The 17,009-nt window shown below is 40.0% G+C and overlaps 1 protein-coding gene and 1 pseudogene across 1 annotated transcript; both read right to left on the reverse strand.

Moving 5' to 3' along the window:
- Positions 1 to 5,614: 5,614 nt before the first annotated feature.
- Positions 5,615 to 8,223, reverse strand: LOC139196157 (uncharacterized). The gene is made up of 5 exons (XM_070821831.1): positions 7,800 to 8,223; positions 7,531 to 7,697; positions 6,471 to 7,092; positions 5,854 to 6,242; positions 5,615 to 5,788 (listed from the first exon to the last, which is right to left on the reverse strand). Exons 1-5 carry the CDS (start codon positions 8,221 to 8,223, stop codon positions 5,615 to 5,617), a joined length of 1,776 nt encoding a protein of 591 aa, XP_070677932.1.
- Positions 8,224 to 11,787: 3,564 nt separating this feature from the next.
- Positions 11,788 to 15,668, reverse strand: LOC103434637 (linamarin synthase 1-like; annotated as a pseudogene).
- Positions 15,669 to 17,009: the final 1,341 nt, after the last annotated feature.

Raw genomic sequence — 17,009 nt, forward strand, 5'->3', positions numbered from 1 at the left:
ATGTGAATATAAGTTTGTAACGATTATGTGAAACTTCCTTATATTCTAGCAACGGATTTATGCATGCCAATTAAGTGTCGACCCTTAATTAACAAATACAAATAAGTTATCAATCAAATAGTTAAGCCAATTGCATTCACGATTCAAGAGTTCATAACTGGAATTTATCAAATTATATTGCACACATAATCATGGCTTTGAAATCACCCCTAGCCAAGAGGGGTTTAGCCACTCATATTTACAACAAAACGAAAGGAAATGAATTTAAACATTAGAAACAAAAGAAAGAAAACACCTAAACGCTCCAACGATCCAAGTTGGACTGCAAGCACGTCCAAGCACTTTCCTTCCCTTCCTTTGCTACTGCACAAGGTGATGGTGAGTGTTTGAAGGTTTGTTTGTATGGAGGAATGGATGTGAAGATGAATGGATGTGTTTGGATGAAGGTTGTGTTGAAATGGGAGTGAATGATCTAACCAAGTATGAATTAAATTTATGTTACACACACTTCCTTTTACAGAGGAAGTGCATGGCAATGGAGGGGAACATGGAGTGGTGTTGTAATTGAGTGCAATGATTCAATGTAATGATGCATGAAATCTGAAATGATGGAGGGAACAAGGAATGGTTTAGCAATTGAGTGCAATGAGTGGTGTTTGAAATGATTTAAAGCTGAAAGTGAAGTGATGATGCAAAGCATGGGGGTAAAATGGAGTGGTGTTGCAATTGAGTGCAATGATTCAATGTAATGATGCATGAAATCTGAAATGATGAAGGGAACAAGGAATGGTGTAGCAATTGAGTGCAATGATTCAATGTAATGATGCATGAATTTGAAATGATGGAGGGAACAAGGAATGGTGTAGCAATTGAGTGCAATGAGTGGTGTTTGAAATGATTCAAAGGTGAAAGTGAAGTGATGATGAAAAGCATAGAGGTAAAATGGAGTGGTGTTGCAGCTAGGAAACATGAATGATTGTGCACATGGTAGAGAAAGGAAATGGAGGTGGAATGATGCAACAAATGAGTCATTGGAGGGAACATGGATGATGATGCACAACATAGGAATCCAAAGGGAGTGCAATGGTGGTGCACGACAATGATGGAAAGGTGAATGGTGGAGTGACACTCCTTTGTGGCTGAGCTCTTTGTCCTTTTTACATTAATTCTTCTTTCTCTTTTAACACATTTCTAGCCTCTTTAGTCTTCAATTTCGTCCATCCACCTTGCTCCATGCATGTGCTATTCATTCCAAGCTCAAAACTGCTCCAAAATGCACCAAAATGCATCTTATTGCTTCATAAGGCCTACGGACCAGAAACACACGAAAATAGCTTAAAATACATAATTAACTAAGAAATAACAACATAAATGCATGAGAACAAGCTAACTCAGTCGCATAAATATGCTCCTATCAAATTCCCCCACACTTAGCTTTTGCTAGTCCTCGAGCAAAACAAAACAAACGACACAAACAAAAACACAACCTAGACCTTCCAACATTTGCCTCAGGGATTTTTAATGAAACATGACATGTTAAAAATCATCATTCCCACAGATTTTGGTCTTCTTTACACTTGAGCACATACTTAATCACAGTCACCACTTACTAGTTCACAATTAACCAATTAAAACGATGTTTTGAATGTAGTAACATGCCTTAGAGAATTTGCTCAATTTCTTACAAGATACTCTCTATTTTCACACACATTTTCTGACTACACACCCTACACTAGTATATGTGAGAAGATTAATGTAAACACGAAAGACTAGGACTCACATATGTTATAACAAAGAAAGCAATTTTCTGGAGTTATTAAGCATGTTTAGATATGATCTCATGAATGGGATGCTACTACTTAAATGCGAGAATCAGTGACACCATATGCTCATACCAATTTCGAACTCCACAAATTGAAACACACAACACTCAAGATTGAAGTCAACGGTTGTAACAGGGCTTGGGGGTAATGGCTAATAAAGAAAGGATAGGAATAACAAACGTTCTTAAAGTGATAGCAAGCAAAGCAAAGAAATAGACACTTGGAATTCACTTTAGAATGCAGAATCAACTTTTAAATACAAAGGGAAGATTTATGCAACACTTAGGGCCGAATTCAATGTTTTGGACCCTTTTTTAACAAACTTTTTTTCTTTTCACTCTTTTTTTTTTTTTTTCCTTTTCTACCCGTGCCTTATTAAGGACTTTGGCACACACACACACACACAAGAATCACTTCCCCCACACTTGCTTTCTACAATGCATTGATCAAAAAGGAGTTCATTCTAAGTCATGCTTTACTATGCTTCAAGAACAAGGGCATGGATGGTCCTAAAACTAGGCTAGGTAAGGATAGTGTGGATTAACAAAGAACATAGGCTTAACAAGGCTTAACGGGGTTAAACTTAAACACATAATGATATAGAGGCACGGCAATTTGGCTTTGGTGGTCACTACACAACTTCTTCTTGAATATGTGTTATGCAAATCAATAGCATGCTTTGAATGAAATAGGCATGAGTTCTAGCATTTGGAACTAAATGATGAAACGCCTTCTAAGTAGCAACCAAGCAAAGAATAATGAGATCATGCAACGACTTTAGGAAACAATGATGCACATATTATTAACTCTCCAAATAAACGTTTAGGCTCAAGTCTCACAAGGTTGTAGCGTTCATTTGAGTTTCTTCCTTCAAGCATGTTACAAAAACTGATTTTTCCTTTATGATTGCATGTGAATTCATAAATTATAACCACAACCAAGCATACACAATAAATCAAATTTTTATCCATGTTTATAACTCTCTTTAACAATCATGTAATTAAAAACCAAATCCTCATCATTGCGTTGGAAGGTACCCTAAGACACAAATAAACACACAAAAACAACTCTTTTTGGGTTTTTCAAAACAATTTTTCAAATTTTTATGAGATTTTCGGATTTTTAAGTCAAAACACACTAAAACACTCCAAAACAGCTTAAAAACACTTAAAAAACAGCAAGGAACAACACTAGAAGTAATGGGTGATAAACTCCTACGAATTTCATGCAAAACAATAGTTACCCCCCCCCCCAACACTTAAATCAAATATTGTCCTCAATGTTTTAAGCATAAACTCACACAAAAACAAGCAAACAAACAAACAACGAATAAACATGACAAGTATAGCAAAGTAAAAACCAAACAGAGTAGAGTTTAAGAACGCAAATTTGGTTTTGGAGATAAATGATCTTGTTAACTTTCCACAGCGTTGATCTTGAACTGGTTTGGAATTCTGAACGAGGAATATTAGAGTTCCTTGGTTGTGCAGTCTGCATTCTTCTCTGCTTGTTTCTTCTGCACGGCAGGTAGGCACAAGGTAGAGGTGATGGTCTGTTTCTTTCTTCAATCTTTCCAAGTGCCCACCTCTTGCTTTCTTTCTCCTTGTCCCTAGCTGAGGATGAATTGGCAAATTGTCTCCACATGCTTCGAGGTATCATTTTCACTTCCCTTATCTGTTCCCCAGGCAGATGTGGTAGACGAAGAGGAAGCATAAAATGATGAAGATGAGTACTCGAGAGCAAGGCTAGGTAAGCAATCATGAAGGGGTTCCAGGCAGTCGGTTCCAGATCGGAAGATTAATACCAAATGCTGGCTGATTGCTCTCTTTCTCCTTGTCCCAAAACAACGACAAGGAGAATGACAGGGAGAAAGCATGATATGAGATACTCTTGCTTTCAACCTTCATGATATGAAATACTTTTTCTTTGGATGAGTTGTTTGCAGAGGTATTCCAAGGAATAAGGAACACTGAGTGACTTGAGAGGCTTTGTTGGGAAGGCATTCTCGGAGAAGAAGGGTTATGTATGTCTGCATTGCAAGGGAGGGTGAAGGTCGATATTTATATGAATTAATAACCGGTACTATTCTTTCACTCTTGTCGGCAACCGTTGGATGATTGAATAGTAATTCTTCACGTGCTTTCTACGTCACCAGAAATCTTCGACAGATTGCCCGTAATTTTCGCAAGGCTGAGTGTGCATGTGACAGGCGCTGACACGTCTGGAAAAGCAAGTGCCTCTTCGATATCTGGAATCGGCGCTTCGACAAACTGTCCGTGATTTCCGCAAAGCTGACTCTGCATATGACAGATGCTGACACGTCTGGAAAAGCAGATGCTTCTCCGATATCTGGAATCGGCGCTTCGACAAACTGCCCGTGATTTCCACAAAGCTGACTCTGCATGTGACAGATGCTGACACGTCTAGAAAAGCAGATGCCTCTCTGATATCTAGAATCAACGCTTCGACAAACTGCCCGTGATTTCCACAAAGCTGACTCTGCATATGACAGATTCTGACACGTCTGGAAAAGTAGATGCCTCTCCGATATCTGAGCTTGCCTCTTCGATCTTTGAAATCCCATCTAGTGCAGAGGTTGCATGTGACAAGTGCGGACAAATCTGGAAAAGAAGATTAGCCGTGGTTTTTTAGCAAGCCTAGCTTTTGAGAAAGCTAGAGCCTCTTCGATTTTTGAGTTGGCCTCTTCGATTTCTGAGCTCGCCTCTTCGATCTCTGAAATCTCGTCGAGTGCTGATTTTTATAGAGGATGTTCAAAGCACACTTGAATTTCTACCTGTAGAAACTCCCTTCTTGCACTTCTACGATCTTGACTTGTCCGACCTCTTCTTTCTTTAACACCTCTGAAAATGTCTGGCCCCTCCAACCGTCGTTTTGACTTGAACCTTGGTGAAGAGGTAGTCCCGCCTTCTCCAGACAACATATGGCGCCCATCCTTCATATCCCCCACTGGTCCCCTTACCGTTGGGGATTCGGTGATGAAGAATGATATGACAGCTGCGGTGGTGGCTAGGAACCTTGTCACTCCCAAAGATAACAGACTACTTGCCAAACGGTCTGATGAGTTGGCTGTTAAGGATTCTCTGGCTCTCAGTGTGCAGTGTGCAGGTTATGTGTCTAATATGGCTCAACGCCTATTTGCTCGAACCCGTCAAGTTGAATCATTGGCGGCTGAAGTGATGAGTCTCAAACAAGAGATTAGAGGGCTCAAGCATGAGAATAAACAGTTGCACAGGCTCGCACATAACTATGCTACAAACATGAAGATGAAGATTGACCAGATGCAGGAATCTGATGGTCAGATTTTACTTGATCATCAGAGGTTTGTGGGTTTGTTCCAACAGCATTTGCCTTCGTCTTCTGGGGCTGTACCGCGTAATGAAGCTCCAAATGATCAACCTCCGATGCTTCCTCCTTCTGGGGCTCCGTCGACTGCTGAGGCTCCGCCAACTGCTGAGACTTCTCCTAAGCAGCCTTTGTGAAGGCTTCCTCCTGTATTTTCTGCTTAATGTTCCTTTATTTTCATGAAAATGAATGTAAAAATACCTTGCATAACTGTCAATGTCTCAAAAGTAAACCCACACCCAAAAATAATTAAATAAGCAACAAATAAAAATGACAATCATGGCAAAATAAAATATAGAAAAGGGAAGGTTTTTTTAGAAACGCAAAACTGATTGTGGAGCGATTCAAAAATCTTCCTTATTTGAGTGCATGGGTTGCCTCCCAAGAAGTGCTTGCTTTAACGTCTTCCAGCCGGACGATACCTCCATTTAAGCTTGAATAGGGCCCACGGCATGGAGGGGTATGTCATCTACGGCATGCTCCTCAAAATACTCATACATTGGCTCTATGAATGGAAGAGGATAGTAATCCTTCCCGATTGGGGCGTTGAGCATCCTTAAGTCAATGTAATCATTCCCACCAGCTTGGATTCGATTGGGGACCTGCACCATACAAGGTAACAACCTATTAGTTGAAATGGGAATCGAAATTGGAATAGGTGGTTTACCAATGTGTTGCAATGAAGTGGTAGCACTGTCAACAGATTTTCTAAATGTGCTTTCGGCCAGATTATGCATTTGAAGGTTAGTGGTGTGTTCTTTGTGCTCCACTCCAATTTCCTCTTCGTTGGTGGTTGGAATTCATCCTTCTTGGTTGGTGCTGAAGGTTCTTGTCCTATGTTTTCAACTACATCAATGGCAAAACAAGAACGAACATCAGTAAGATTCACATTAGATTCAGGAATTTTAAAATGAATCATATCACCACCAAATGCCATTGTTAATGCTCCATTGGCCACATCAATCTTAGTTTGAGTTGTTTTCATTAAAGGTCGTCCAGGTAATATTGATGGTGGTGGAGAGTGGGCTGCATCCTCCATGTCAAGCACATAGAAATCTGCAGGAAAAATCAAATGGTCTACCTGCACCAAAACATCCTCCAAAACTCATTTCGGGTAGGCATTAGATCAATTGGCTAGTTGAATAACAACACCATCATGTTTAAGCTCTCCTAGATTCATAGATGCATAAACATAATATGGCATGACATTAATTGATGCACCTAGATCTAGCATAGCATGTTCAAACCTCGTATTTCCAATAACACAAGGGATAGTGAAACTACCTGGATCTTTACATTTGGGTGGCAGCTTCCTTTGCAACATTGCAGAGACATTCTCATTCACATGTACCACCTCTTTCTCCCGAATCCGGTTCCTTGTTGTGCAAAGCTTCTTTAAAAACTTAGCGTACTTCGGGATTTGTTTGATGGCATCTAAGAGTGGAATATTGACTTGTACTTTTCTGAATGTTTCAAGGATGTCTTTTTCACTTTCTTCATTCTGTGTTTGCATGAATCTGTGAGGGAAAGGTGCATTTGGTGGAATAACGTTAGAATTAACCGAATTGGAACCTTTCTTACCTGTGGTGGACAGATTGGATGGATTAGGGAGTGTAGGAGTGCACGGCAAGGTTGTTTCCTTCCTTGCCGTGTGTGTGTGTTGGACATCCTCCTCTTGTTGCAGCTTCTGGTCCTCCGTTTGGGCAGATTTTGATGGTTGGGGGTCCGTTCCAACTTCTTTTCCACTTCTCAAGGTAATGGCCTTTACGGATTCAAATCCTCCCCTTGGATTCACAATGGTTGTGCTAGGCAGTTTGCCTTGCTCTTTGATTTGACCCATTTGTTTCTTTAATTCATCCACCTCCTTAGCTTGATTGAGCATTGTTTTATTTTGATGTTGCTGCCCCTGCGTTAAAGAAGTTAGTAATTGAACAATTTGATCATTATCCATGGATGTACCTGAATTGGTTTGGGTAGATTGTGGTTGGACTTGAGTGGGTACATATGGCCTTTGATACATCCCGGGGGTTTGTGGCCGAAATCCTCCTTGTTGGGCAGATTGTTGTGGTTCTCTCCACTTGAAATTTGGATGATCTCTCCACCCTGGATTGTAAGTGTTGGAGTAGGGGTCATTATGTTGCTGATTGTGGCCTTGAAAATCCACGGCATTGGCAGATTCCCACCCTTCATTCTCGATCAATTGAGGGTACTTATCCGTGAAATGTCATTGCATTAAGCACACGCCACAAGCAGCTACACTTTGTACCTTTGGTATTTCAACCACCTGTGAAAAAAGTGTAGTAAGATTAGCCATTTGATTTTTAAGTTCTGAAATAGCACTTACCTCATTAACATTTTGCTTCCGTGGGATGTCTATTTGACCAACGCCTTCATATTGTTGAGCATTCAATGCTCGGTTAGCAATTAAGGTATTGGCAGCCATGGGTGTTTTGTCCACCAAAGCTCCTTCCGCTAAGGCGTCTAGCATTTGGCGTTCAATGGGTAGAAACCCTTCGTAGAAATATTGAAGAAGAAGCTCATCCTTCATTTGATGTTGTGGACATGAAGCAACAAGAGTTTTAAAACGTTCATAGTAAGTGGGAAAGGATTCACCTTGGTTTTGCTGAATGCCACTAATCCTTTTGCGTAGTAGAATGACTCGGGAAGTTGAGAAAAACTTCTCCAAAAATGCCCGTTTCATACTCTCCCATGATGTGGCAGTTTCGAGGGCTAGTTCATACAACCAATCTTTAGCCTTTTCCAAGAGAGAAAAGGGAAAAGCCTTCATTTTCAGAATGCTCCCATCAACATTCACAGGGGTTATGCTCAAACAAACAACCTCGAACTCCTTCAAATGTTTATTAGGATCTTCCTTGGACAACCCATGGAACTTAGGAATATGGTGCAATAAACTGGACTTTAATTTGAACTCATCGGTCTTTCCTTGGGCAGCCACGGGGTATTGAATGCAAAGTGGTGCGGCATTGTCCACTCCCGAAGTAGAAAGCTCCTTGATTGTTCGATTGTCCACTGCCATGTCTTTTACTTCTTCAAAAATCTGAGCCGATTGAGATGGTTGAGGTTCTTGTTGATTCCTTGCTCGTCTCAAAGTTCGTTCAAAATCGTCGTCAAAGTCAAGGATGTGCTTATGAACAGGTTGAGAACTTCGAGTCATAAACCACCTAAAACAAGAAACCAAGTAAAGTCATCAACCAGGAACAAAAACACATGAAAATAAACAAAAAGAAATCACAAGGGATAGCAAAGTTGCTAATCCCCGGCAACGGCACCAAAAACTTGATGCGAAAATTATCTTAACACACAAATTTAACCCTCTTTTGACAATTGTAGTACAAGTATAAGTAGGGATTGTTCTGGACCGGGGATTAGGAGGGCTTGCTAATAACCTCTAAACTGACTCAAAAACATAAAACTAAACTTAAAAACACTTAACAAGATTCAAAATACTCAAAGCAAACTTAAAATACTCAAAACAGCTTAAAACAACCAAATAAACTTAAACTAGACACTAGGAATGACTTTGGATGAAAATTGACTTTTACTTGAATCAAAACACTTAAAAACACAAACTAAAACAGATTTGAAACACTTTGGTTTTGATTGGGATGAAGTTGAAACAAACAAACAAGTATGAAAAACTAGACAGATTGTAAAACAAATTTGAGAAATAAGATGATGGATGGGATAGTTAGAGGTTTTTTCTCCACACATGACATGTATGCAAATAACTTAATTTCCAGTTATTACTTCATTGAATTAAGAATGACAATGCCCCAAATTAATCGTGACATCATTAGTTAACTCTCATATTTTCCTTGTTTTATTGGATTGGATGACATCATTCGACAACCCAAAACATTCTTCAAAAGTTCCCTACATGACATCATAATAGAGATACAATCAAAGATCATTACATTTAATGAAAATCATAAGCATTGACAAAGCACTTGCAACTATGACATCATGTCGCTTATGCTAGGAATTGAACTTAACACGATCGTTTATAAGCGACCTTCACTACATGTGAATATAAGTTTGTAACGATTATGTGAAACTTCCTTATATTCTAGCAACGGATTTATGCATGCCAATTAAGTGTCGACCCTTAATTAACAAATACAAATAAGTTATCAATCAAATAGTTAAGCCAATTGCATTCACGATTCAAGAGTTCATAACTGGAATTTATCAAATTATATTGCACACATAATCATGGCTTTGAAATCACCCCTAGCCAAGAGGGGTTTAGCCACTCATATTTACAACAAAACGAAAGGAAATGAATTTAAACATTAGAAACAAAAGAAAGAAAACACCTAAACGCTCCAACGATCCAAGTTGGACTGCAAGCACGTCCAAGCACTTTCCTTCCCTTCCTTTGCTACTGCACAAGGTGATGGTGAGTGTTTGAAGGTTTGTTTGTATGGAGGAATGGATGTGAAGATGAATGGATGTGTTTGGATGAAGGTTGTGTTGAAATGGGAGTGAATGATCTAACCAAGTATGAATTAAATTTATGTTACACACACTTCCTTTTACAGAGGAAGTGCATGGCAATGGAGGGGAACATGGAGTGGTGTTGTAATTGAGTGCAATGATTCAATGTAATGATGCATGAAATCTGAAATGATGAAGGGAACAAGGAATGGTTTAGCAATTGAGTGCAATGAGTGGTGTTTGAAATGATTCAAAGCTAAAAGTGAAGTGATGATGCAAAGCATGGGGGTAAAATGGAGTGGTGTTGCAATTGAGTGCAATGATTCAATGTAATGATGCATGAAATCTGAAATGATGGAGCGAACAAGGAATGGTGTAGCAATTGAGTGCAATGATTCAATGTAATGATGCATGAATTTGAAATGATGGAGGGAACAAGGAATGGTGTAGCAATTGAGTGCAATGAGTGGTGTTTGAAATGATTCAAAGGTGAAAGTGAAGTGATGATGAAAAGCATGGGGGTAAAATGGAGTGGTGTTGCAGCTAGGAAACATGAATGATTGTGCACATGGTAGAGAAAGGAAATGGAGGTGGAATGATGCAACAAATGAGTCAATGGAGGGAACATGGATGATGATGCACGACATAGGAATCCAAAGGGAGTGCAATGGTGGTGCACGACAATGATGGAAAGGTGAATGGTGGAGTGACACTCCTTTGTGGCTGAGCTCTTTGTCCTTTTTACATTAATTCTTCTTTCTCTTTAACACATTCCTAGCCTCTTTAGTCTTCAATTTCGTCCATCCACCTTGCTCCATGCATGTGTTATTCATTCCAAGCTGAAAACTGCTCCAAAATGCACCAAAATGCATCTTATTGCTTCATAAGGCCTACGGACCTACAAACACACGAAAATAGCTTAAAATACATAATTAACTAAGAAATAACAACATAAATGCATGAGAACAAGCTAACTCAGTCGCATAAATATGCTCCTATCACCTACTAATATTGGTGTCTTGAAAAAAGTCTACAAAAAACCCCACATGAGTAATGGATCGAGCTACAAGGCCACAACACCAACCCAAGATGCTCAAGCACTGAGCAGTACGCCTTGAGAGACTGAAAGCACCACGATCGAAACGCTCGGTTTGTCGACTTATCAATCTTTTTACTGACTAAAGAAGAGGAACTCTCAACTTAGTCACTTTTCGACCACTCTAACTGAGCATCTAGTTTGAAAATTTTCCAGCAAGGAGTTTCAAGGGATAAGTCTAGTTAGATATCAACTTCATGCTACGTGTCGAACATCAATAAGGAAGATAACCTATGGTATGACCTAGCGAGCAACTAAGGAGAAGGCTCGGTCCAACAGACTCTCCGACCACTTGAGCTGAGCAATAGATTTGACAACTTTTCAGGGGATTATCCCAATGCATATGCATATTCAAACATCAACTCTGCACCTCATATCGACCACTATAGAAGATGGCTTGCGGTGGAACCCTCACCTATAGGCCACTTGCTCACTTAAGATGTTTCTTTGTGCTCTTTGTTGTTATCTCCATCTAGTGCGCCTCACAATATACATTGGGTACGTAGTACACAACACAAAATACATTTGGATGAGCAACTCACTTTGAGTTCCATATATACTTTAATTATATGGATATTGGGTCTTTCTTCACATATTGATTACAATTATACACCAACAAGAGATAATGCCTTAGGCCCATTTATCACCTTGTAAAGAAACTTGACTTTTTGGTTGCATGTTTGAACTTGTGATTCATACTTCTGAAATTCTGGTGTCTAAACACACGTAAAGGACAAAATGAATACCTTTGTACGGAACCAAGCCAATCCATTCGAGGTTTCTGAGTGCATCACATTTTTCAATATCATAGGTGAGAGAAACAGAGGGAAGCGAGAAGATAGAAAATTAGAGACATAATAGAAGAGAATGATGAACTTCGAATGTGAAGTTGTTTATTTACAGTGAGGGGCTACAAAAACTAAAGAAACTGAGATCCAAATTAGCAAACATAAACAATAAAAGACAACACTAAATATGAAAATAAGATAAATCCCTAGTCAACAAAAGCATATTTAATAGTTCATGAAAAAGGACCAAACGTGTTCCTCATTCTGTAGCAATTTGTTTACCAAGTTGGAGTGCCTCCTTAAACAATCTCTCAAAATTATTGTACGATGATCCTCCAACATCAGTAGCTTCAACTGTTACATTTCCTTTGTCCCACATCGGCCAAAAGGCTTGAGAATAAGCAATTTAAATAAAACTACCCCACTCTAAATGACATCGAGGCCTTTTGGATTAAAATACCACACCTGACAGATTGAGCAGGTGGCCAAATGGGGACAGTATCAGTGTTGTTGGAGTAGGCCCATGGCCCATCTACCTGAAATTTAAGATGGTATCAAAGCCAGGGGACAGGCCAGTACATCCACGTGAACGGGTGGTCCCCTTTGACCCCATACGAATGGGTGAGCCCTGACTTGGCTCCACGTAGGCCAAGAGATGCCACGTGAATGGGTGGGTCCCCATTGGCCCCATACAAACAGGTAAGCCCCGGCTTGGCTCCACATCGTTGCCAATGTGTGGAACTCCGTGTGTGACCCATAAAATGGGGTCTCACGTGCGGGGGAGTGTTAGAATTCCTCTCTCCCACATCGGCCAGAAGGCTTGAGAACAAGCAATTTAAATAGAATTACCCTACTCTAACTATCACTAAGGCCTTTTGGATTAAAACCGTACACCTGACGGATTGAGCAAGTGGCCAAATGGGGACAGTATCGGTGTTATTGGAGTGGGCCCATGGTCCATCTACCTGAAATTTCAGATCAACAACTTTTTTCTTCCATTCCTTTGCCTTTTCTCTCATCTTCATCCCTCCTTCTCCTTCCATCATTTCCTTAACCAGTGCTTCAATTTCGTCGCGCTTCACGTTGGGGCTCACCTCCATTCCAATCTCCCACATTGTGCATGAGTATCGACAATTCATTTGTTGCTCCACAAAGAAAGGCCAGCAAATTAAGGGCACGCCGTGAGATATATTTTCAATGGTAGAATTCCAACCACTGTGTGTAAGGAAAACCCCAACAGATGGATGAGCTAACACTTGGTCCTGTGCACACAAACCTGTAATATAACCCCTATCCTTAATCTCCTCAAAAAATTCATCGGGTAAAATTGGTGAGTCACCCTTTACCACGTCAACCCTAACTATCCATAAAAATGGGTGCTTGCTATTTGCCAGCCCCCATGCAAACTCGATCAAATGTTGGTCTGTCATCATCGTTATGCTACCATAATTTACGTACACAACCGAATTGGGTTTCTTTTTATCAAGCCATTCCGAACATTTTGTGTCTTCTTTCCATAAGCTTGAGTTAAGTGACTTGCTTTCGGGGAAATGCCTGCCCAGCAAATTAAAGGGGCCAATGGTGTAAATGTTGGGGAACATGTGTTCAAATTCGTCAAATGTGTTGAAGAGGATTGAAGAAGAGTTCAAAAAGTTCCGTGCTTCGGATCCCAAGTAATTAAACATCATGTCGCTGAGATTAGTAACTCTAATGAAATTTGGGATGTCTTTGAGTCGAACATTTTTCATGCCTGGGATCCAATCTTGGTGTATCGAGTGTGCCATCATGCATGAAATTCTCATCTGAAATCCATGGAAGGTGAAGCACGTGTGATGATATTTAATTATGTCCATGTGTAACGATAATTTATGCATACAAAAATGTTCATATACATAATAAAGAAACTGATTAATTATATATGCGACGAAAGCGTAAAAAACAAAATCATCCAGAAATTAAAGAAGTACCTTTGAACGGAATCATGCCACGTTTGACGAGTTCGCTGTGTTGCAAGTACCCCATGAAGCCACAAGCAGAGGCTGTCCATAACACAACCTCCGGAATGCCTAATTCTGTAGCAGTTTTGCACCCAAAGGTAATGATACCATCTGCAACTATGCAAGTAACTTGTGGCACTTGAGATGAGGAATTGATCTTAGCCACCTGCTCTTTAAATGGACCAAAACAAGTTTTCTTAATGAAGTCATATAAAGCTGGAATATCTTGGGTTCCATCCTTATCCAAAGGAGGCAACCCGTTTGGTTTCGTCTCGAACACAAAGTGTTTGGGATAAAATCTGAACTTTGGGCCAGAGAGAAGGCCGGCCCAAACCCAAGGCCCAGAGGAAAACTTAGGAGGCAGGAAAGAGGCTTTCGGCTGGGCACAAGTTACAAAGGCCACCTGCTTACCTGCTCAAAGACCACAGGGGGTAGGTTATTCAGTCACTGCACAGCCCAATAAAGTACTTTATTGGTGGCATTCATGTAAAAAAGCTAGTGAGTCATCACCAAACCGCATTCGGGCAACCTCTATTGCTACAGGAACCCAAGTTGAAGTCGTCTATAAAAGGAGGAAGAGAAGACAGAATTAAAGACACTCAAACAAACAAACAAAAGCCAAAACTCTGCTCAAGCCAGATTTGCCTTCAACGAAGCTGTAGTCAGCACAAGCCTTCATCCCATTCGGGATAAACCTTCCCAAACCCCTGTAATAGCTCTGCTACCTTGTTCATGGTGGTATCGATTCATTTTGTATCCTCTTCTCCCCCGTCAACCCCTCTAAAAGCTTTCAGACCTCTGACAGAGCCACAAAGATAGATTTTGTAAGAAGTTCAGCCTTGGCCGATAAGGTTCAAACTTACCCGACTATCTTTACTCTGTCTTTGTCTTTTCTTTCTTTTAAAAGCACAATAACATGTTATATATTCCCAGTTATATACAAGTTATTTCTAGCAAAGTCATAATGAAAATGAGTCTTCAGCACTTGGATCCGATCTGAATCGTGTCAGAGTTCAAATCAGATCTAAGTCTCAAGCCCGGCGGGCATGTAATTTAAAGATCAGTTTAAAAGTCCTTGGCCTCAAGGCATAAAAAAGAACTCTATGTGGACTCAACCCATCCACGACAATCCTTGATAAGCGAGAAGTCCGAAGTTACTTGGGGCGCAAGTAATCAATCTATTTCTCCGTTTTGTTGCTATTATATTTTGATTCATAGAAAAGGCTTAAGCAGGGAGTGAATTCTGATAGAAAGCCTCAAGGCCTACACCTAAGGCCCCACGAAGGCATCTATTTAGCTTCATTTCATGTTGTGGTCTAGTTGGTCCGAGTATAAGGATTAACTCTGATGGGAAGCCTCAAGGCCTATACCTAAGGCCCTACAAAGGCACTCATTTGGGTTCGTCCTACCTCTTGGATTCAGATAATCAAAAGTATAATAGTGATAAGACTCGGGCAACCATAAAAGACCAAATATGATACATCCAAGCGCTGGTTTAGTTTGACAGGAAGCCTCAAGGCCTATACCTAAGGCCGCACAAAGGCACCTGTTATATCTAACTTGGTTTCTCGGGCGTATACATATTCAATCAAAGCTTAACACCCATTCAACATCTGCCATACTGAAGATGGCAGTGGCACGCCTGAGCACGACAAAGTTAATCTTGATTGTGAGCCTTAAGGCCTACATCTAAGGCCCCACGAAGGCACCCTTTCAAATTAACTCTGTCCTTCTCTTTCAGAACTGCCCGACGAGCCTTGCCCGAAGTGTGTCTTGCCCGACCAAGATCTGCCCGACAAAGGCTTGCCCGAGCGAGCCCGAGAAGAAAGCAGAAGTACGACAGATACCCTCAACCGACGCCATTCTCCCAGGGGAGCTGTGTGCTCGTCCGCCAGGAGATTCCTGCGACGAACACAAAGACCAGTAGACCCTTAACGGGGTCGGGACCTTTTGACCGGATTAAACGGTTGTGGTTGAACTCGGTGTTGACAAAGGTTATGTGGAAGCCCCTTGAGTGACGAAGCTTGGCTAACTGCATCATGGGGTTAACATGGCCTTGTGCTGGGTATGGGACAAAAACTGCATGCCCTTTTTTGGTTGCTTGGTCTACTGAACTCATCATCTCTCTTTCGTATTTGCCAGAAACTCGGAAAGGTAACTTGATCTTGTGCTGTTTATAGAAAATGCGGGGGCAATCTTCTCTTCGGAACCTAATAATCAATTCAGTGTTTTTTTTTTCTTTTTATAGTTTTCAAATTAAAAATGATAAATAAATACATTTTTTTTTCTCTTACACACCCTTCAATTTGATACTTATAAATAAAGAAAATCATGTAAAAATCAGCTCCCTTTTCAAAGTTCATAACAAGAAACTTTTGCCAAACGTCTAATTTTTGTTGGAAATTATTTTATTCACACACCTTTCTATTAGTCTAATTATCCAAAAAAGAGTCTGTTAGACATGTTGCTTGCGGGAGAGTTTTTGGGAATTGGCATGGTCGATTTCTTGATCGTTCTTACATGCTCGGATGACTGTCCCTCTTTGGTTAGAATATGGCTCTTTCCTTGTTTGTATCTCCTTGGTCTCTTAATTTGTACACACTTGTTAAAAATTGTTTGGTAACTATTTTATGTTTTAATTTTATATAAGACTTTCACTACAAGAAAAATGGGCACTGCGTACAATAAATTATATGTGCCCTATAAAGTCAAAGGGCACCAAAATATGTGCCCATAGGTCAATAGCAACAATGGAGCAACAACAATCCCATATGTGCCCTATATGGGCGTGTCCTTTGCTTGTAGCGCACAGTAGGTCGTTTTGTGCTCAAAGGTAAGCACAAATAATGGTTTTTTTGTGTCTCTATTATGAAATGGCATGCACTTTGGTGAATTTTAAGACAGTAGATCATGAGGCTAGTTTCAGGTTCGAGGGCTCGGAACGGATCCATTGACATTACAAGATTCGAGCGACTGTGTCCATATCGGAAGTCCCCATATACTAGGTTTTGATATGGAAGTGCAGTGCATGTTTTGTTACGTATGATTGATTAATGATAATGAGATAGAAAAGAAAGAAACAATAAAAATAAAAACTAAAGGATATGAATGTAGAGATTTAAAAATTTGACATGATTTTAAAATTAGAAAAAGAAAACTTAAAATGGCTACGAAACAAGTTTCCTTCCCGCACAAGGGAAATTCAAAATAAAAAATTGAAAACAAAAAGAATATTAAACGGTTGGATGGCTACATCACGAGTAACAAACAGTCCTAAGGGTCAAAACTCATATCTACTTTTCTCTTATATACTAATTAAAAATGTTTAGAAATTAAGAAATCCATTCATCTCGTCTTCTTGTCCATTCGCAGAAGCCAAGTTCCGGACCAGCTGATCAATATTCATACCATTATTGGCGTATCGCTTTCCTCTTTTTGTCTTTTTTTATCCAAGATAATTATTGAATACAGACAATGAGATATT

This window comes from Malus domestica, chromosome 01 (assembly GCF_042453785.1).
Source record: "Malus domestica chromosome 01, GDT2T_hap1".
NCBI classification, from domain to species: domain Eukaryota; kingdom Viridiplantae; phylum Streptophyta; class Magnoliopsida; order Rosales; family Rosaceae; genus Malus; species Malus domestica.